A 22490-nucleotide genomic window follows, 5' to 3' on the forward strand; every position below is an offset into this window, starting at 1 on the left:
GTAAGCGACAATGCACAAACGAACTCCTGCGCCTCAAATGCCAACGGCACCACTATGACAGCAACGTCTAGTGGGACGGGCAAACAAACGACGTCCACAAGACGCAATTCAGCCCATATGCTGAATATGCATGATTTTCGTAAAAAACTTAATGTGGCAGCAGCTATGCGTCATCCCCAACACCATCCACTGCATCATCATCATCACCTACAGCATCAACACCATGCGAATGCCATGTCGTCGTTATTTCAGCAACAAACGGCCAATGTAAGACCAACACCACCACCGCCGCCGCCACATATAATGAATAGTTGGAATCTCTTGAATCATGGTAATTTTGGTAATGCACGATTAGGTGGAGGACCCCAATTGCCGCCGCCTCTTATGCATAATAATAGTGGTGGCGGTGGGGGAGCTGCTAGTGTTGGCAATCATAATATGTCATCACATCTTAATCGTAATTCTGCTTTATTCGGAGCTGCCGTTTCCATGATGGGACCTCGCTTCAATGTTCCGCCACCACCTATGCATGTCAATGTACCGTCCCAGCAACAGCAGCAGCAACAACAACAACAACATTTTAATACCAATGCAACAACATCATCACCTTTTGATTTTTATAATCAGAAAAGTTTAATGAATTGATATAAAAGCCTAAATACCTATTTACCCATACACTATACTCCTTAAATCTATTCCAATACAGCTGAATTGAATTCGATTTTCTTTAGGTATTTGAATTATAAAGTTTTTTTGTTTTTTTAAGATAAAAGTCCAAATTCATTGAGAAGTTTACATATAAAAAGAAAATATTTTTTTCATTCTTAAGTTCATAATACAGTGTGAGAGAAAATTCCGTTTTAATGGCGATAACATAGTTGGCTACACTGTTTTTGTGAGAGCCTCTGTTTACAGATTTCTCTCATGTCAAAAGCATTATAGAGACCGCTTTATCGACATTTAAATGTAGTTTTGCTTGTGTACTGTATTCTGGGTATTAAATGAACATTTTGCTGAATTACTTTAAGTTGAGAAATAAATATCATTCTCTTTGAACAAACAATATCGCACTTAAAAAGCGTACTTAATGTTGATAACAAAACCAACCACCCCCAAATACTCCATTGAATGCCAAACTGTATTTCTATATCCTATATTATTTTTTGTTCTCTATAAAATGGCTCAGAATATTTACAATTCAATACTCTGTTTTTTTACGCTCTCTAAGATTTTTGTGCAGGCACATATGATATTTGCAAAACGATATTTCCATTTTTTTCTTTTTTTTTAATACTTCAATATTTATTTCAATACATTTGTCCTTTTTAAGTTTCCTGTTGATTTCATGTTACAAGAAAGTTTATTATTTTATTTTTTTTTTTTGATTAGATATATGTATTAGAATATAATTAGTTTATATGTTTTTGTTTATACTTTAAGTTTGTATATTTTTTGTGTAAAACCTATATCCGCTAGAGCTTCCTTTTTTTTAGTTTATATATAAAATGAAACAAAATTAAGGACCAGTACCTTTTTTTAAATACTCATCGCAATGGAAAATAACAAATTTTTATCATAACAATTATATGCTAGTTTTATACATATATGCATATTTTATATTTAGTTGGTATCTTTAAAGTATTTTTTTTTTTAATTTAATTTTATTTGTTTTTAACGGATTGCAATAAAAAAAATTCTTTTTCTGTGGTAAGAATTATACTAAAAAATATTTTTTTTCACAACTTGCAATATTTTTTGTCCACAAACACAGGGCTGGGTTTAAAGCAATTATTAACTTAAAATTTTCTTTTAATTATTTTCAAATGTTTGGATTTTTTTGTATTATTTAGTTTTATCACATTCAAATTAATTTAAAACAAAATTATTTTTTACCAGAATAATTTCAATTTTAAATTGAAATTAAATTTTAAAGTTTTGAACTTCAGATAGATTAAATACCTTTGGCAAATCGTTAGACTAAATGAATCGTAATTTTTTTCTCTTGAAAAAAAAATACGTTTGAAAATTATTCAAATTCAATGTGAAATCAAATAATCCCAAAGTGTTTGGTAAGAGCATTTGAAAGCATATTGAATTTCATTGAAATATTTTCGAAAGCATAAATTATATATATGTTTTTTATTAATTTCAAAAACAAAAATGATCATATTTTCTTGTCTGACAATTTACAGGCTGGGTTTAAAGCAATCTTTTCGAAAATATATTTCCCTCCCTTGAATACTTAAAAAAATACATACACTAGCTTTTTATATATACAATTTTTTAAGTTAATTTCTTTTTTCGACTACGGGTAAGCTTTTTTTTAAACATCCATAAAGGAAACGGATCTTTCCCCTTTTCATGGTTTATCTAAAAAATATGTGTTTACTTAAGAAGAGAGCAAGAAAATGTTTAACTAGAAAAATTACACCAAAAGTATTTGAAAATATACAAAAACAAATGATATGTATTATGTTAATATTTCTATAAAACAAAAATTAAAATATTCAACTACAAAAACGAAAACTAAAAACAGTTATTATTTTCTTCAATAATAAATTCTATAACCACCAATAACTACAAAAATCAGTTAACAATATACAAAAATAGTACCCACCGCTTGACTAAAAAGGAAAACCTTAAGAAAAAATACAAAAGAAAAATTTAGTTATATTAAAAACAAACATTTATTTTTGAATTCCGAAATCCCAAGTTATGATCTTCAAATACTCATAGACAAAATTTGTTTTCACTTTGTCCAAAACAAAATTTTTGTTAAACTAAAGAAATTAAAATTTCTATGTGTGTGATTTATTAATTGAATATGGCAACCCTACAATCAAATAAGCATGTACAAGGTAATGGCGTAAACCTGAGAGAATTTCATAAGGCACGAATGTTTACTTTTTCTCTCTCTCTCTCGCTCTCACATGCGAAATCTGTCTTACCGACATTCAACTGTCTTTTCTAGTACTTGACTCATTGCCAGATTCCATTAATAGATAATCAGAAAAAATCAACAAAATTATATTTAATAGAAATAACAATGAAATATACAATAGAACGATTCATAATAAAAAATATTTCATAGAATTTCAAAATATTTTTTGGTGTAATTTCAAAAAAAAAAAAATCAAATATACAAAATTTGGCCTAAAAACATTTTAGATTTATATACATATTATTTTTATTGGACAAGAAAAATCTCCTAATCTAGACACACATACATACACACAAAAGCTATACCAACCATTCCATTAATATAAATTTTCATCATTAAAGCGGTTACTAACAGAAAACCACAAATAATGGAGACATTGCAAGATGAAAATTTCTATTTCTTTTAAATCTTAAGATAAAATTTTTGTATAAATAAATAAAATTTAATATAACTACATCTAAGCTTGATAAAAAAACAGTTAAAATATTAACTTAAACTTATTCATTTGGCCTTATATATTAATAATAACTAATAAATAAATTAATTTAAAAAAAAAATAGACATACAACACGGATTGGAAAAGGGTTTAATCCGAACAGAAATAATTTAGAAAAACTATTATATATAACATAAAGATTTTCATAAAAAACTAATGTATGAAAAAAAAAACCAAAAACAAAAAAGTTGTGTTGTAATTTAAACAAGCAAAATTAAAAATAAAACCAACAGAGTATAAGTATAGAAAAAAGAAAACTTCTAAGGACAATAAAATCATATACCACAAAAAAAAATTACACAAATTTATACATAAACATACAAACAAGATACACAATGAATATTTTTTTTTTTTTTTTTTGGAAATTTCCATTTTTGAAATATTTTGATATTGGTTAATGTTATCGACCAATTGTAATAAACAGATGATTATTAAACAACTCTGTTATAAATTAATCGCTTTCACCAACCTGAATAATTATTTTTGAAATTTTTTCTATTTTTTTTCTGACAACAACAACAACAACGAATAAGCAATAGCATTAATCCTCCAGCTAGATCCCACCCCAAAAATCCTTTTATAATTAAAAAATATCCAAAAAAAAAACAAAACAACCAAGGTTTCCAAAACAACGAACAAAAATTTTAAATCTCAAGCCCATTGATCATTATTATTATCGATTATACTCTCTTCGAAATATCGAAATGATTTATTTTAATAAAATGCATTTATTTATTTCTAGACCATGGTTAAATTTACAACATAACCTCCAAAATATACATATAAATATTTTTTTAATTTTTAGTTTCTATTAACAAAACTTTTGTTTAAACACAAAGTCTACACACAAAAGCTAGAAAAATCCAAAGACACTCTTGTACTATAAACAAAGAAATTTAATTACACTTGAAATTTATCAAACTACAAAACAAAACAAACTTTAACTTTAATCAATAAAATTATGAATTTAGCTGTAACAAAAACCAAAACTTAAATCTTAAACAAAAATTAGCATAATTTTTCGCTTTAAACAGAAAAAACAAATCTATGAATGAAGAACTTAAGAAGACCGTTATAATTTTTAAGCTTTTCCTTAAATGTTCTCTTTACTTTAATTCTTCTTAATATATCTACAAAATACACTAAATTTTCTCTTCTATATCACAAAACAAAAAAAGGAACTATACAAATTTATGTTTTTTCCTTAGGGCCTTATTATAAAAAAAAAGAAACAAATACACAAATTAAATATAATATGAAAAACAAATTGTTATTAAATATTTTCTATTACTTCCTTTTTTTATATTGTATTTTTATTTTAAAGATTTTGTTATCGTTTTTAAGTTTCTTTTGTATATAAATATTTCATTAAAAACACATGCAAACCCATGCAAAAATGTATTATTTTTCCATAAAATACATGATTTTCAATATAAGTTTTTTTTTATATTTTTGCAATTTAGTTTTTTTATCTATTTTTTGTATTGATATAGTTATATAAATTACAACTAAATAATATTAAGTGTTTAAGGTGTTATATATAATTAAATAAAAAAAAAAACAAAACTAAAACAGAAAGAATTCAACAATGCCATAAAATAAACCAAAGTATATTATTCTATACATAATTCTATGTATTTTAATCAAAATTGTAAGAATTTTTGTCATTCATATTATATATATAAAAAAATATTATATATTATTATAAAAAATTTACAAAAACATTATTATAATTATAAAATTTACAATTAAACTGGAAAACTCCAAATCCAAAATACTGAAAAAGAACAACAAACAAAAAACAAGAAATGCCAGAAAAAAATTAATAAAATCTTTATTGAAAAATTTAAATATTTCTGTGTTATATTTTCTTTAAGAAATTAACGACTTGATGAGTGATCAAGCGTTGTATGTTAGGTAAGGTCATCAATACTACAGACAAACTTCGACTAGAATGTTATCTGTACTTAGTACCAAGATCGTTTCTGCGAAAAACGAATATCTTCATCTATCTCAAACCCAGGGATGTTAACTTATTTATGCAAAATAATATGTCAGGGTTGTATAAATATGTGTCTGAAAATACTCAAAACAAAGATTTCGCATTTATTCCGCTCTAACGTTTTTTTATATGGTGTATAAGAGTTTTTCTTGCGAAAACGTTATCTAAGTACTAGTTTTTATGCTGGATTTCCCATTTTTTTATGTTTAGCCGAACCATTTTTGTCCGTGGCGGCTGATACTAAATAATTGCATTTGGCTAATTTATCTACTCGGTGACGGACAATTATTCAATTTAAAATCTTATGGGTCGTTCAGACTATAAGTTTATCCGGACGACAGTGTTCGTGTCGCACATATGCCAAACATTGGCTACACTGGAAGTTATGCTTGAAGACATAATCGATATTGCTTCTTGTTTATGGGATCGATAATACATTTATCGATATTTTACTTACGTCCAACAATTCTTAGCGTTCGGTCACATTGTAAGATTCTTTACAAAAACAGATATTAGGTCCGAAAAAACTTATATTCTGGATGGCGCATTATTGTGGATATCTGCATGGTTATGACATTAGTTGTACAACCAATCTTACAATCAAAATTCATTCGTATCTTCTGAGCAGAGAATGACGCCGTTCCATTTTTGCCGGTGACGGCTAACACAAAGATTCTGCCTCCGGCGGCTTGACGGTTAAGCCAATATAAATTTGCCTATTCGACGCGGACAATTATCCATTATAAAATCAATTTGAAGTTATCCGAATGGTAAAGAGATTAATTGTACAACTAATCTTACAATCAAATTTACATTTCATTATTTATTATTATTTTTTTTTGAAAAATTATTATAGGAACTTAATATTGAATGATTGTGGATGGAAAGTTCAACGTTTTGGCAGAAAATGTAACAATTATAAATATATAATTTTTTCGATAAATAAATATTTTTGATTAATTACACCCAGAAAAAAGTGACCCCTTCTTTAAGTTAAAATGAACTCATTGTGAAGAAAGTTGAACTTCGTATAGCGCCAAAGCCATTTTTATTTGTTTGAACGATGTGATTTTCGTAGAAATTAGGAATAATATATTCCATATATTAGTTAACATTTTCCTATATTTATGTACCACTATACTACAGAATGAAAAAATTTAACTAATTTGAATTCATATATGGAATGATTTTATTGAAATTTTTTCATTCATTTCGACAAATCTTACACATTTGTGGTAAAACTTTTACTTCATAATTAGAACTGCTTACCTTCGTTTTTAAATACAATTTTATTTATTTCTATAAGCAACTTTATCTTCAATAAAAGACATGTTTTATTAATATATTGAATATATTTATTAAGAATCAACAGCATCGAATCTCTTTGAAATATTAGTTTATTATTCCACTATTTCCAATTTCCGTGTGATATTATCAACTGTAAAACGCACTTTTTCTTCTTCTTGTACTTTTCACTTTTAATAAGTTGCTGCCTAACGATTTTGTCCTCCTTTTACAATTTCAATACCTACAAATATAAAAAATCATAAAACATTTTTGTTGCAAAAGGTTAGCGTCACTGAATATTACCTGATAATTGAAGATTCCAAAATGAAGACAAATGAAAGGGTTGTTATTCTGCTGGTGTTTTCTTTCTTTATACACTATCACGAACATTGATAGATTTATTTAAAAAAACGAAAATTTTTCTCATTAATTTAAAATAACAAATACACTCAAAAAAAAGTGAACTCTCTATTTCACTAAAGCCAATTTAACTTTATTTTAGTTCATGGAATTATTATGTTTGGAGAAAGTTTCCTTTACTATAATAATTTTTTGTTTACGTTAGTTAAATTAACTAAAACCGAGGAAAAAAATAAACTCGAATGAAGCATAATGATTAACTAAATTCGTACCTTCCACAAAATAGTTCAGAATTTCTTTAAATTTGTAAAATTTACCAAAAATGTGTTCATCATGAACTTCGTATATCACTAAAGACATTCTTGCAATTTTGAACTCCAAGTTTTTCCTTCAAACTACAAAATTTTCTTTAACTAGTGAAAAATCTTAGTTATGTCTAATAAATTTTCTTGAATTTGTCGAAAAATATTTACTTATTTTGATGACATCGGCGTGATGCCAACGTTTGTAATACTGTTTAGTTAAAATTTTCTACAAATATTCAAATTTTTCTAAAATTAACCGAAACTTTTCTTCCTGGTGGGTTCACTGTTTTTTCAGTGTATTTTATATATTTTATTTGTTATTTATTATATTATTTTACCATATTATTTTTTAACAATCTCTCCGAAACAACGATTCCAACTAAAAAAACAACCGTCGCGCAAATATATCGATTACACCCACGCGCAAACACATCGATTACGATGACAGGTATCGATTACAGGTAGACAATAGAAATTTAGGAAAATTTCCTATATTCTAACAAGTGTGTTTCCTTAAGTTTTGAAAGGATTGCATACTTCTTAGTACGAATGAACTAAAATATTTTTCTATGCCAAGTGTTGTTCGTATGTATGAAAAACTTTCTATTATAAAGGAAGTTGCAATTATCATTTTATAAGAAATTTTACTAATTTTGAGGAAACTTGGTTTTAGTTCGGTTTTTGTTTATTTTTACGAATGCTTTGTTATCGGTGAATAAAATTTTCTTTTTCAGTAGTAAATTCTTATACCCAGCGAAGAAAATAGTATGAGTAAAATTCCATGCCTTATTCTAGTTAATGAACTACTCCTAACTGCTTACAGTTTAGGATTTTTTTACTGAAACGAGTAAATTTTATTATTTTTCACAAAAATTTACCTTGATGGAAATAAAATGGATAAACTATATTGATGAAAATTTTTTCCTTTAGTTTCGAAGGCACTTTTTTCTGGGTGTAGCCATCTTGCCAACTTGCAATAGAAATAATGCGAGCAATCTCATTTTTAAGCCAATCTTGTTTGACGCGTACTGAATATGATGGTTCTGAGTTTTGTTGGAATGTCTGTTATGTGCTATGTATGTTAATGATCCCTTTTTATCAGCTTATCTACCTTCAGTCGAATACCATCGCTTACAGAAAGTATATGCTTTTTCCTTATATCAAATTTCAATTCTTTAGGAGTCTCTGGACAGGCAGAAAACTCAAACTCCGAAAGTAGCATTGATAAACCATAGGTAATTTGTAACCTAGCAAAATGTTCTCCAATACATATTTTGGGGCCTGCTCCAAATGCCAAAATGTTGTTAAAATCATTGATGCCTCCATTCTCTTTTCCCAGTTGGTTAGTATAACGTTCTGGTGAAAATTTATCTGGGTCAGGAAACAAATCGGGATTGTGATGTATCCCATAGAGCGGTAACAAGAATATATTACCAGTTTCTATGTCCAAAGAAGAGCCACACGAAGTAGTTATTTTGCAGGGATGGCGACAAATTCGTATTGTCACTGGTGCTATTGAATATTTGCGTAAAGTTTCTAAAAGGGAAGAAAAAGAAAAGCAAGGAAAGACTAAATCATAGAATTCTTTATGTTTTGGTAGATTTTGCAAAATATAGCTATCCAACAAAGAAGAAATAAAATTTTCTATAGAAATAAAATTTTGACAAAATATTCTATACAAACAAAAATTGGATAAAATTTTCAATAGAAAAAAAATTGACAAAATTTTCTATAGAAAAAAGTTTTTGACAAACAATTTTCTATAGAAATACAATTTTGACAAAATTTAGTATAGAAATAAAATTTTGACAAAATCTTCTGTAGAAATAAAATTCTGACAAAATTTTCTATAGAAATAAAATTTTAACAAAATTTTCTGTAGAAATAAAATTTTGACAAAATCTTCTGTAGAAATAAAATTCTGATAAAATTTTCTATAGAAATAAAATTTTAACAAAATTTTCTGTAGAAATAAAATTTTGACAAAATTTTCTATAGAAATAAAATTTTGACAAAATTTTCTATAGAAATAAAATTTTTACAAAATCTTCTGTAGAAATAAAATTCTGACAAAATTTTCTATAGAAATAAAATTTTGACAAAATTTTCTATAGAAATAAAATTTTGACAAAATGTTCTATAGAAATAACATTTTGACAAAATTTTCTATAGAAATAAAATTTTCTGTAGAAATAAAATTTTGACAAAATTTTCTATAGAAATAAAATTTTTACAAAATTTTCAATAGAAATAAAATTTTGACAAAGTTTTCTATAGAAAAAAAATTTTGACAAAATTGTATAAATTCAAGTCATTAAATTAAGCAAAAAATAATATAAGAACATTTTTCTCTAATTTGGCAAAATTTAACTAAAATGAAAAAATTTTAATGAACTAAAAAAAGTTAAATAGTATTTTTTTCTGGGGGAGTGACGTAGACCTCTTTGTATGCTTTCATAAAAAATTCTATAACATTGTAATAGAAGGCGAAATATTTGCATATTTTCAGGTGCTCAAATTAATTTATAGGATAATGAAATTTTTAAAATAAAAGTGGTCATAAATGATTATCTCTCGAATATTAGAATAAATGACCTTTTTGTCTACGTTCTAAAATCCATACTTCATACTTCAAGAGCACATATTAGCTTATAGGAATATGCATTTTGTTAATAAATAATATTATACCTGTTTAATCTTTCAAAAATCGCTGTTGCATACTTACAGGGACCAAAATATTTTTAGAACGTTACGTGGGCGTAATTAGAACGTTATTTGTTAGACAAAAGAGTTCATAAATAATTATCCCTTCAGTTGTGGAATATCAGACTTGTTTGTATTCTCTCACAAATCGCTGTTGCATATTTACAGGAGCCAAAATAATTGCATACTTTCGAGAGCCCAAATTAATTTATTAATAAATAAATATACCTCGAATATAGGAATATCCTACGGGAATCAAAGTATTTTAAGGTGCACCAAATATATATATAGTTCAACGCAATTTGTTAGAGCACAAGGTTTTATAAATTATTAGCCCTTGAATGTTATTATTTCACACAAAATATTTTTTTTTCTGATATTTCACGAAATTAATTGATCCAATTCATTTTTTAATTGGAATGTCTTCAATCACAGAAACGATAGTATCAATTGAAACATTAATTGAAAGTCAATTAAAAAATTAATTGATACTATTAATTATTGTGATTGATTTTTGTTTCAAATATTTTTTTTTTTGAATCAATTAAATTTTTAATTGAATATTTTTTAAACCCCATTTAAGAATTTAATTGGAAAAATTGTCGTGAAATTTTTTCTGTGTACCTAAATATTTGCATACTTTTAGATGTCAAAATTAACTTTGGACTTTGCTTCATAAAAAGATATAACAATTTTTGGATTTGAACTAACTTACCTAGCAAACAAAGAGCTTCAAAAAAAATAGTTTGGATCCCCAATATGTGATCCGGAAGTAGTGCAAACTTATGTTAGATCATCTCCAATGAATTTTACATGGGCTTGTCATAGGACGGAAGTTCTCACTTTTTGAATTCTTTGCATTGCTTTAGAAGTTGTGCCTTGGAAGTTCATTTGAATGAAGAAATTTAAAAGGCGCAAAAAAATGTCAACCAATTTCACTTTTTTAACCAAACTTTTTATTAGACTGGTATTTTCCTTTTATCTAATTTTTGAACCTAGGGTTGAACCTGGGGTTGAACCTGGGTTTGTTGGCACCATAACAGAACGCCATAGCACACTCAGCCACCAAACGCCATTGAACACAAAGCGTCGAAACGAATTCAAATGTTTGTGATATGATCGTAATCCGACATCAAGGAATAACATTCTATCTGCTTCTCGATATGTTCTTTATTAGTATGAACGAAAAAATAAGAAACGCAGGTTCAAATCTCACCAGCGGAAAATTTTTAACAATTTTTTTTTTCTATAAAATATTTTTTTATGTTATAAATTGTTTTTTTCGGCATATATTTTCATATAAATAGATTTTTTCCATTAAAAATAAACAAAAAAGTAAATATTCTCGTAATTTGCAAAACCTTCTCAAAAGAACTTCCATGGAAGCGAAAAGTCAAACGGCACAGGTTCAAACCCCTGCGATGATGAAATTTACTTTTTTTATTATTTTTTTTTACATTATTATTAATTTTCTACTTTTTTTACTTTTTTATTATTTTGTATTTTTTGTGAAATTTAATTGTCCAAAACTTAAATTTGCACTTAAAATAGCCTAATTGCGTACTTTCTAATATTTGTCCAAAAGGACTGCATCGGAAGTATGAAAAAAATCATTGGGGGATCCCATGATGCCCTTTAGAAGAAATGTTTGTGGACTTGTCAAAAAGGACTGCATGGGAAGTTGAAAAAAACCGATGAGGAATTTTGTGATGCGCTTTTAAAAGAAATGTTTGTAGAACAACTTGCAAATTTTTTTTCCTGGGTAGTTTACTCGTAAGCTTTATAAAGAAATATTATGTAGCATTGTAAACTTTAATATCTTGCTGAAAATGATCACAAACCGTAATGTAATGTAAAAAAAAAAAACAAGTATATACGGCCGTAAGTTCAGCCATGCCGAATCTTATGTACCCTCCACCATGGATTGCGTAGAAACTTCTACGAAAGACTGTCATCCACAATCGAATTAATTGGGTTGGGGTATCTTAAAACTTCTTAACATCGTTTTCTAAATGGACCAATTTTTGTGTGATTGGGGATCGATTTACCTGAGGGCTATATATAACTATAGACCGATATGAACCTAGTTAGGCATGGTTGTTAATGGCCATACACTAGCACAATGTACCAAATTTCAACGAGATCGGATGAATTTTGCTTCTCCAAAAGGCTCCAAAACCAAATCTCCGGATCGGTTTATATGGTGGCTATATATGATTATGGACTGATATGGACCACTTTTGGCATGGTTGTTAAATATCATATACTACCACCACGTACCAAATTTCAACCAGATCGGATGAATTTTGCTTCTCCAAAAGGCACCGGAGGTAAACTCTGGGGATTTATATGGGGGCTATATATAATTATGGACTGAACCAAATCCTGCATGGTTGTTGGATACCATATACTAACACCACTTACCAAATTTAAACTGAATCAGATGAATTTTGGTCTTCCAAGAGGAGGTCAAATCAGTTTATATGGGGGCTATGTGGACCAATTTCTGCATGGTCATTAGAGACCATATACTAATACCATGTACCAAATTTCACTAATACCATGTACCAGATCGGATGAAATTTGCTTCTCTTAGAGGCTCCGCAAGCCAAATCGGGGGATCGGTTTATATGGGGGCTATATATAATTATTGACGATGTGGATCAATTTTTGCATAGTTGTTTGAGACCATATACTTACACCATGTACCAAATTTCAGCCGGATCGGATGAAATTTGCTTGTCTTAGAGGCTCCGCAAGCCTAATCTGGGATCGGTTTATATGGGGGCTATATATAATTATGGATCGATGTGGATCAATTTTTGCATGGTTGTTAGAGATCATATGCTGACACCATGCACCAAATTTCAGCCTGATCGGATAAAATTTGCTTCTCTTAGAGGCTCCGCAAGCCTAATCTGGGATCGGTTTATATGGGGGCTATATATAATTATGGTTTATATGGGGGATATATAGATTTTTTGCATGGTTGTTAGAGACCATATATTAACACCATATACCAAATTTCAGCGGGATCGGATGAAATTTGCTTCTCTATACGTAAAAGTGGACCCATATGGCCCATTTGCAATACCATCCGACCTACATCAATAAAACTGATTGTGCCAAGTTTCAAGTCGATAGCTTGTTTCGTTCGGAAGTTAGCGTGATTTCAACAGACGGGCGGACGGACGGACATGCTCAGATGGACTCAGAATTTCACCACGACCCAGAATATATATACTTTATGGGGTCTTAGAGCAATATTTCGATGTGTTACAAACGGAATGACAAAGTTAATATACCCCCATCCTATGGTGGAGGGTATAAAAACAAAACAAAACAAAACTACGACACCAGCTTTTTCATTTATCCGTGATCTCAAGCCAAACAAAAATACCAAAATTATAAAATTCGAAAGATCAACTAAGAAAAGTCGAATTTTTATTTGATTTTATTTTTGCTGTGTGGAATAGAATTCATACCTTGTAACACTGCCTTGATAAATTTCATATCCTTTAAACTGTCATAGGTTATGTGTCCTTTATATTTGACCATGGTCTGGAGAATTTCTTTACGAGCCTTGTCTTGCATTTCAAAATTTTTTGCTAATTCGTACAAAGCACAAGACAAGGTACCAGAAGTCGTATCAAAGCCCGCTATGAAAAATATAGCCAATTGGCTTGCCAATTGATCTAAGGTACGAGTATATTGAAATTCTTTGGCATTTTGTGGTATTGTATTCTTGATATCAATTAGCAAATCCATCAAATCATTATGGTGCACATTATTCTTCTCACGATATTCCATATTATCCATGAAGAGACGCTTATAAAATTCATTAGTCTCTTTGCTATATGCATAAACATTAAAGAATTGCAAGAGTTTGGGAAACTTCACACCAACCATATCCAAAAATGGATTAAGATTATCGGTTAGAGCTCGATCACATTGTCTACGAACTTCGGCATTTGGATCCTGTAGACTATTACATGTAATACCAAAGATCAAAATACCAATAACATCGGTAATGAAGCAGGCACATAAGTCATATATGTCTATAGCTTCATTACCATCAGCTTGACATTTATCACCTAGGACTGTTACCAATTGCTTAGCGACCTTTTCCAGTGTGGGAAACATTTTACGAAGTTTACCGGGGGAAAATGTTGGCGATAATTTCTGGCGCAAAGGTTTCCATAAGGCATAATCAATCCTCAATAAGTTATGGCTCAAAGCTTCATGTTGATTGACATAAAATCCACGATCCGGAAAATGTTCAAAATTTTTTATCATTATATCCTTGATGGCTTGTGGATCTTGAACCACTAGTACCGATGTGAAAAGTAATTCGATCACCCTGAATGGTTTTCGTTCGGTGAACATCTGTTGATACTCTTCGCCTATGTTCATACCGAAAGTTAAAGTCTTCGAACGTTTATACAGTTGCCAAAAATTTACACTTTCTACTCCTTGATGTTTCCAAACGCTTAGTCTTTGTGTATATTTTGCACAGATTAATAAAACAATAGTAACGATTAAAATCACAAATATTACAATGGAATCCATTTTGTTTTTTCTTTTACTCTTTTTTTTGTTGGGAAAAATAGCAGAATGCAATGGCTTGTCTTCTTAGGGCTTTGGCTTATTGTAAACTGACTTTAAAAAAAAAGAGTCAATTTAATTTTCAGATAAGCATTTCTTTGGTTATGCTAGCATTTCGAATACTAGTGCAGATAAGTACAATAAAACAGAAAACCGTATAAACGAGCGAAAGCTTTATTTCAACAGACGTACGGACGTAATTCACCATGACCAAGAATTATCGAGTATGCGACCAATATTTTGATGCATTACAAATTGTGTATCTCTCATCCTAGGGTGGTTGGTATAAAAATCTATCGATGGAATAAAAATCTCGAACAGAATAGTCACCATGGAGCAGAGAATGAAGCTGTCGAGTCGCGCCGCCGGTTTAAGACGCCGCCAACCATTTTTTGCCAGTCCTCCCCGCCATTATCGTTCAGATAACTTTCGCCGCCGAGTAGACAAGTTCATATCGGCGTAGACGGCCAGCCGCCACCGCCGCCGGATGCAAAAATTTAGTATCCGCAGCCGCCAAATATGTCGACTCATCTCGACCCAAATTTAATAAAATGAATTAATTGAAAATATTGATTAATATTGATAAAAATAACAATTTAAATTGGGAAAACATATTTTTAATTTTTTTTTTATGCCCTCCACCATAGGATGGGGGGTATATTAACTTTGTCATTCCGCTTGTAACACATCGAAATATTGCTCTCAGACCCCATAAAGTATATATATTCCGGGTCGTGGTTCTGAGTCGATCTAAGCATGTCCGTCCGTCCGTCCGTCCGTCCGTCTGTTGAAATCACGCTAACTTCCGAACGAAACAAGCTATCGACTTGAAACTTGCCACAAGTAGTTGTTATTGATGTAGGTCGAATAGTATTGCAAATGGGCCACATCGGTCGACTTTTACGTATAGCCCCCATATAAACCGATCCCCAGATTTGGCTTGCGGAGCCTCCAAGAGAAACAAATTTCATCCGATCAGGCTGAAATTTTGTACATGGTGTTGGTATATGGTCTCTAACAATCATGCAAAAATTGGTCTACATCGGTCCATAATTATATATAGCCCCCATATAAACCGATCCCCAAATTTGGCATGGGGAGCCTCTAAGAGAAGCATATTTCATCCGATCAGGCTGAAATTTTGTACATGGTGTTGGTATATGATCTCTAACAACCATGCAGAAATTGGTCTACATCGGTCCATAATTATATATAGCCCCCATATAAACCGATCCCCAGATTTGGCTTGCAGAGCCTCTAAGAGAAGCATATTTCATCCGATCTGACTGAAATTTGGTACATGGTGTTGGTATATGGTCCCTAACAACCATGCAAAAATTGGTCTACATCGGTCCATAATTATATATAGCCCCATATAAACCAATCCCCAGATTTGGCTTGCGGAGCCTCTAAGAGAAGCAAATTTCATCCGATCCGGCTGAAATTTGGAACATGATGTTGGTATATGGTCTCTAGCAACCATGCAAAAATTGGTCCACATCGGTCCATAATTATATATAGCCCCCATATAAACCGATCCCCAGATTTTGCTTGCGGAGCCTCTAAGAGAAGTATATTTCATCCGATCCGGCAGAAATTTGGTACATGTTGTTGGTATATGGTCTCTAACAACCATGCAAAAATTGGTATTCATCGGTCCATAATTATATATAGCCCCCATATAAACCGATCCCCAGATTTGGATTGCAGAGCCTCTAAGAGAAGCATATTTCATCCGATCTGACTGAAATTTGGTACATGGTGTTGGTATATGGTCTCTAACAACTATGCAAAAATTGGTCTACATCGGTCCATAATTATATATAGCCCCATATAAACCGATCCCCAGATTTGGCTTGCGGAGCCTCTAAGAGAAGCAAATTTCATCCGATCCGGCTGAAATTTGGAACATGATGTTGGTATATGGTCTCTAACAACCATGCAAAAATTGGTCTTCATCGGTCCATAATTATATATAGCCCTCATATAAACCGATCCCCAGATTTGGCTTGCGCAGCCTCTACGAGAAGCAAAATTTCATCCGATTCTGTTGAAATTTGGCACGTAGTGTTAGTATATGGTCTCTAGCAACCATACCAGAATTGGTCCATATCGGTCCATAATTATATATAGCCCTTATATAGACCGATCTCCAGATTTGACCTGTGGAGCCTCTTGGAGGAGCAAAATTCATCCGATCAGGTTGAAATAACAACCATGCCAAAATTGGTCATTTTCGATTTATATTATATATAGCCCTCATATAAACCGATCCTCAATCACACAAAAATCACGATTGCCACTCGAGCCAAAAATAATCTTCCAACATTTTATTTGCATAGAAAATTTTGTCAAAATTGTATATTTCTATAGAAAATTTTGTCAACATTTTATGTCTTTAGGAAATATTGTCAAAATATAATTTCTACACTCAAAAAAAAGTGAACTCTCTATTTCACTAAAGCCATATTAACTTTATATTAGTTCATAGACTCATTATGTTTAGAAAAAGTTTATTTTAGTCAAATAATTTTTTGCGTATGTTAGTTAAATGAACTAAAAAACGGGAAAAAGTTATACACAAATAAAGCATAAAGATTTCCTAATTTCGTATTTCTTACAAAATAGTTCATTATTTCTTCAAATTTGTAAATTTTACCAAAAATGTGTCCATCATGAACTTCGTATGTCACTAAAGACATTCTTGCAATTTTGAACTCCAAGATTTCTCTTAAAACTACACAATTTTCTTTAACTACTGAAAAAATTTAGTTATGTCTAATAAATTTTCTTGAATTTGTCGAAAAATATTTACTTATTTTTGCCATATCGGAGTGATGCCAGCGCTTGTAATACCATTTAGTTAAAATTTTCTAAAAAAGTTCAAAATTTTCTAAAATTAATCGAAAGTTATCTTTCCTGGTGGGTTCACTGTTTTTTCAGTGTATACAAAATTTTATCAAAAATGTATTTCTATAGAAGATTTTGTCAAAATTTTATTTCTTATTTCTTTTTATATTTCAAAATTTTATTTCTATAGAAAATGTATGAAGCATTTCATAGTTGGAGAGGAATATTTTGCAAGATCTTCCAAATTATTAAGAATTCTACCAATCTAACAAACGGTAAAAAATCTGCCATTTTTGGTAGACTCGTGTTCATAATTTTATATAGCCCCCATATAAAGCGACCCCCATATTTCACTTTTGGTTCTATAATTACTGCACAAAAGTTCATATCGGTTCGTAATTATTTCTTCCTTATACGAGTATATACCGGTCAAGAACTGAATATATACGTATTTAATCGACCTTTCTTTTGTTTACTATATATCCCGCCTGAAATAGCTTACAATTTAGAAGATGATGTTAAGAAGTTTTAAGATGCCTCGCTATCGGTCGCAACCCAAGTAATTTAATTCTGGATGACCGTCTTTAGTAGAAGTTTCTACGCAATCCATGATGGAGGGTACATAAGATTCGGTCTGGCCGAACTTACGGACGATATACTTGTTTTTCTTTAATTTCTTCATTAAAATTAACATCAAAGGCATAACTTCTAAAGAAATGTTAAGGATCAAAAAAGGCAGTACTTCCGACCTATGACAAGCCCATGGACAATTCATTGCGGATGATCCAAATTGACACTACTATTGGATCACACGTTGAGGTTCCAAACTAGTTTTGTGGAAGCTATTTTATTTCTGGGTTGGTTAATGTCAGTCCCGACAAGCCATGGTTTCACAGAAAATGCTTTGCTTAAATTTTAAATAAAAACAAACACATTTTTGAACCATATAAGAAAAATTAAAACAATATTTTTGATCACAGAGTTACTATTGGGCAAAAGATATTCACTAAGACCCTCTGTTATTCATATTATGCATTAAAATTATTTTTGGAAAATTTTTGTCGTTGATGTTGGCAAGGCTTATGTATGATTCATGTCAAGGCTATAAAGAGGGGAGATGTCAGTGTTGTATTTCATCTTGCTACGGCATGTGTTGCGTTAACAACCTAACAACCAAAACACATCCCCTACTAAGAATTGCCAATAATCCAGTTTACAAACCTTATCAGAAACAGTTTTTATACCGTCCACAATAAGATGGGGGGTATATTAACTTTGTCATTCCGTTTGCAACACATCGAAATATTGCTCTAAGACCCCATAAAGTATATATATTTTGGGTCGTGGTGAAATTCTGAGTCGACCTACGAATGTCCGTCCGTCCGTCTGTTGAAATCACGAACGAAACAAGCTATCGACTTGAAACTTGGCACAAGTAGTTGTTATTGATGTAAGTCGGATGGTATTGCAAGTGGGCCATATCGGACAATGCGGAGCCTCTTTCACCGGATCGGATGAAATTTGGTAGGTGGTGTTAGTATATGGTCTCTAACAACCATGCAAAAGTTGATACATATCGGTCCATAATTATATATAGCCCCCATATAAACCGATCCCCAGATTTGACCTCCGGAGCCTCTGGGAAGAGCAAAATTCATCCGATTCCGTTGAAATTTGGTACATTGTGCTAATATATGGATGCCCTGCCAGCATTTCAAAGTTCCATTTCAACCTCATCGTTACCACAGACTCGTAAATGTCACTTCAACCATCATGAAAAGGTACATCAAAAAGTACATGCAAGTAATTTGCCATCCCTACTGTTAAAAAAGCCATTTTTTTGTGAAACGCCAAGCGCAACCAGCTTGTTATATTTTAATTAAACAAAAACGAAAATAAAGTTCTGAAAACATAGATTATACGCTTAAAATTGTGAAAGGTATATTGGTGAACAATTTGGTGATTTTCCAAATGGAATAAAGTTATTGTTTTTCAGATATTTTACAGACACGCTGCCTCCATGGAATAAAAACACTGGTTGATAGACGCAGCAACATGTAACTCGCTACTTGTAACTCAACATCATCATTAATGCCAAAAATTATGTTAAATGTAATGTGATAGTGGTATAAATGTTATATTTTTAAGAATTTGTAAATGTTTAATCAAATTAATAAATATCTAAACAAACGTGTTTTACTCGACCACAATGATTCTTTTACAACTATCTTAAAATGCACTTTTTCTGATTGTTTGGAGGGTCCCTTATTGGCGTCGTTCTAAATTGATCTATAAAGGCACCTAATAATTGCACTCATGCGAAACATTTTTGTAGTAACTTGGCGTGGTACAACTTCTCAATAGTGACGGCGCTTTTCCGACGAGTTTTTGATGTCGTATATGATTGTTTTCGACGTAGTGGGGATTCTCAAAAGAGTCCCCAAATTCAAAAAATGTTGGCAGGGTGCTAACAACCATGCCCAACTTGGTTCATATTGATCTATAGTTATATATAGACCGCAGATAAACCGATCCCCAATAACACAAAAATTAGACCATATCGGTTCATAATTGTATATAGCCCCCATATCTCTGCCAACATTTTTTGAATGTGACGGCGCTTCTGAGAATCACCACCACGTCGAAAACAATCGCATACGACATCCAAAATTCGTCGGAAAAGCGCCGTCACTATTGAGAAGTTATTCCACGCCAAGTTACTACAAAAAAGTATCGCATGAGTACAATTATTAGGTGCTTTTTTTAATAAATTTAGAACGACGCCAAGTTACATGTTGCAGCGTCACTCAGCCAGTGTTTTTTTCTCGATGGAGGCAGCGTGTCTGGAAAAATATCACTTTATTCCAGTTGGAAATTATTTACCAATATCACTGCCAACATTTTTTGAATTTGGGGGCGCTTCTGAGAAACCCCACTACGTCGATAACAGTCGTATACGATATCCAAAACACCTCGGAAAAGCGCCGTCACTATTGGGAAGTTGTACCACGCCAAGTTACTACAAAAAAGTATAGCATGAGCGCAATTATTTGGTGCCCTTCTGGATACATTTAGAAAGACGCCAGTAAGAGCCCCTTCAAACAATCAGACAAAGTGCATTTTAAGTTAGTTGTAAAAGAATCATTGTGGTCAAGTAAAACACGATTGTTTAGATGTTTATTATTTTTATTAAACATTTATAAATTCTCATAAATTTAACTTTTATACGACTAGCACATCACATTTAACATATTTTTATGCATTAATAAAATATTGATGTTGAGTTACAAGTTGCAAATTACATGTTGTAGCGTCTATCAGCCATTGCTTTTATTCCCAATGGAGCCAGCGTGTCTGGAAAAATATTTGAAAAACTATCACTTTATTCCATTTGGAAAGTCAATATACCTTTCACAATTTTAAAAGAAATAACTATGTTTTCCGCACTTCATTATCGTTTTTATTTAAATAAATTATAAGAAGCTAGTTGTGCTTGGTGTTTCACAAAATATAAAATGCCTCTTCCCTGCCAACATTTTTTGAATTTGGGGACTCTTTTGAGAATCCCCACTACGTCGAAAACAATCATATACGACATCAAAAATTCGTCGGAAAAGCGCCGTCACTATTGAGAAGTTGTACCACGCCAAGTTACTACAAAAATGTTTCGCATGAGTGCAATTATTAGGTGCCTTTATAGATCAATTTAGAACGACGCCAATAAGGGACCCTCCAAACAATCAGAAAAAGTGCATTTTAAGATAGTTGTAAAAGAATCATTGTGGTCGAGTAATGCGCTTTACAGACTATCAGTTATTCCGGACGGAATGTCGGTGTTTGTAAAGAATCGTACAGTGTGTCGGATCGATACGACTTGTCGGCGATGACTAAATAATCGGTAAATGTGTTATCGATCCCATAAACATGCAGCAGTATCGATTATGCCGTCGGACTTAACTTATAATGTGCACAATATATGGGATATGTTCGACACGAGCACTGTCGTCCGGAATAACTGATAGTCTGTAAAGCGCATAAAACACGTTTGTTTAGATATTTATTAATTTGATTAAACATTTACAAATTCTTAAAAATATAACATTTATACCACTATCACATTACATTTAACATAATTTTTGGCATTAATGATGATGTTGAGTTACAAGTAGCGAGTTACATGTTGCTGCGTCTATCAACCAGTGTTTTTATTCCATGGAGGCAGCGTGTCTGTAAAATATCTGAAAAACAATCACTTTATTCCATTTGGAAAATCACCAAATTGTTCACCAATATACCTTTCACAATTTTAAGCGTATAATCTATGTTTTCAAAACTTTATTTTCGTTTTTATTTAATTAAAATATAACAAGCTGGTTGCGCTTGGCGTTTCACAAAAAAAATGGCTTTTTTAACAGTAGGGGTGGCAAATTACTTGCATGTACTTTTTGATGTACCTTTTCATGATGGTTGAAGTGACATTTACGAGTCTGTGGTAACGATGAGGTTGAAATGGAACTTTGAAATGCTGGCAGGGTTGTAACAATAGTGAAGGCAAAATACTTTCATGCGAATAGTGATGGCAAAATACTATCACAGTTGGCGATTGTTGCAGTGTCACTTACGAGTCTGTGGTAGCGATGAGGATGAAATGGAACTTTGAAATGCTGGCAGGGATATCTTTCACAATTTTAAGTGAAATAACTATGTTTTCAACACTTCATTTGTGGTTTTTATTTAAATAAATTATAATGAGCAAGTTGCGCTTGGTATTTCACAAAATATCAAATGGCTCTTGTAATAATAGTGATGGCAAAATACTGTCATGTACATTCCGTACTTTTTGACACGTTTCCCCCATCACAATTGACGATTGTTGTAGTGTCACTTACGAGTCTGTGGTAGCGATGAGGATGAAATGGAACTTTGAAATGCTGGCAGGGA

At 31.2% G+C, this 22490-nt stretch overlaps 1 protein-coding gene and 2 long non-coding RNA genes across 3 annotated transcripts; 1 reads left to right on the forward strand and 2 right to left on the reverse strand.

Annotated features, from left to right (window-relative positions):
- Positions 1-8274: 8274 nt before the first annotated feature.
- Positions 8275-14721, reverse strand: LOC142219408 (putative cytochrome P450 6a17). Its single transcript, XM_075288406.1, has 2 exons — positions 13580-14721; positions 8275-8927 (listed from the first exon to the last, which is right to left on the reverse strand). The coding sequence occupies exons 1-2, from the start codon at positions 14661-14663 to the stop codon at positions 8473-8475; spliced, it is 1539 nt and encodes a 512-aa protein (XP_075144521.1). The 5' UTR covers positions 14664-14721; the 3' UTR covers positions 8275-8472.
- Positions 14722-19398: 4677 nt separating this feature from the next.
- Positions 19399-19759, forward strand: LOC142219409 (uncharacterized). The gene is made up of 2 exons (XR_012717557.1): positions 19399-19488; positions 19546-19759. It is a non-coding gene; the product is annotated as an uncharacterized LOC142219409 (long non-coding RNA).
- A 1834-nt stretch (positions 19760-21593) lies between these two features.
- Positions 21594-22097, reverse strand: LOC142219410 (uncharacterized). Its single transcript, XR_012717558.1, has 2 exons — positions 21845-22097; positions 21594-21787 (listed from the first exon to the last, which is right to left on the reverse strand). It is a non-coding gene; the product is annotated as an uncharacterized LOC142219410 (long non-coding RNA).
- Positions 22098-22490: the final 393 nt, after the last annotated feature.

The sequence above is a fragment of the Haematobia irritans genome, chromosome 1 (assembly GCF_050003625.1).
Source record: "Haematobia irritans isolate KBUSLIRL chromosome 1, ASM5000362v1, whole genome shotgun sequence".
Taxonomy (NCBI): Eukaryota; Metazoa; Arthropoda; class Insecta; order Diptera; family Muscidae; genus Haematobia; species Haematobia irritans.

Excerpts from the sequence above, each read along its gene's own strand:
- LOC142219408 (XM_075288406.1), bottom strand. The coding sequence starts at position 14,663 with ATGGATTCCATTGTAATATTTGTGATTTTAATCGTTACTATTGTTTTA. Across the intron at positions 8,928-13,579 it reads TATCAAGGCAGTGTTACAAG|AAACTTTACGCAAATATTCA; the intron begins GTATGAATTCTA and ends CTTCCCTTTTAG.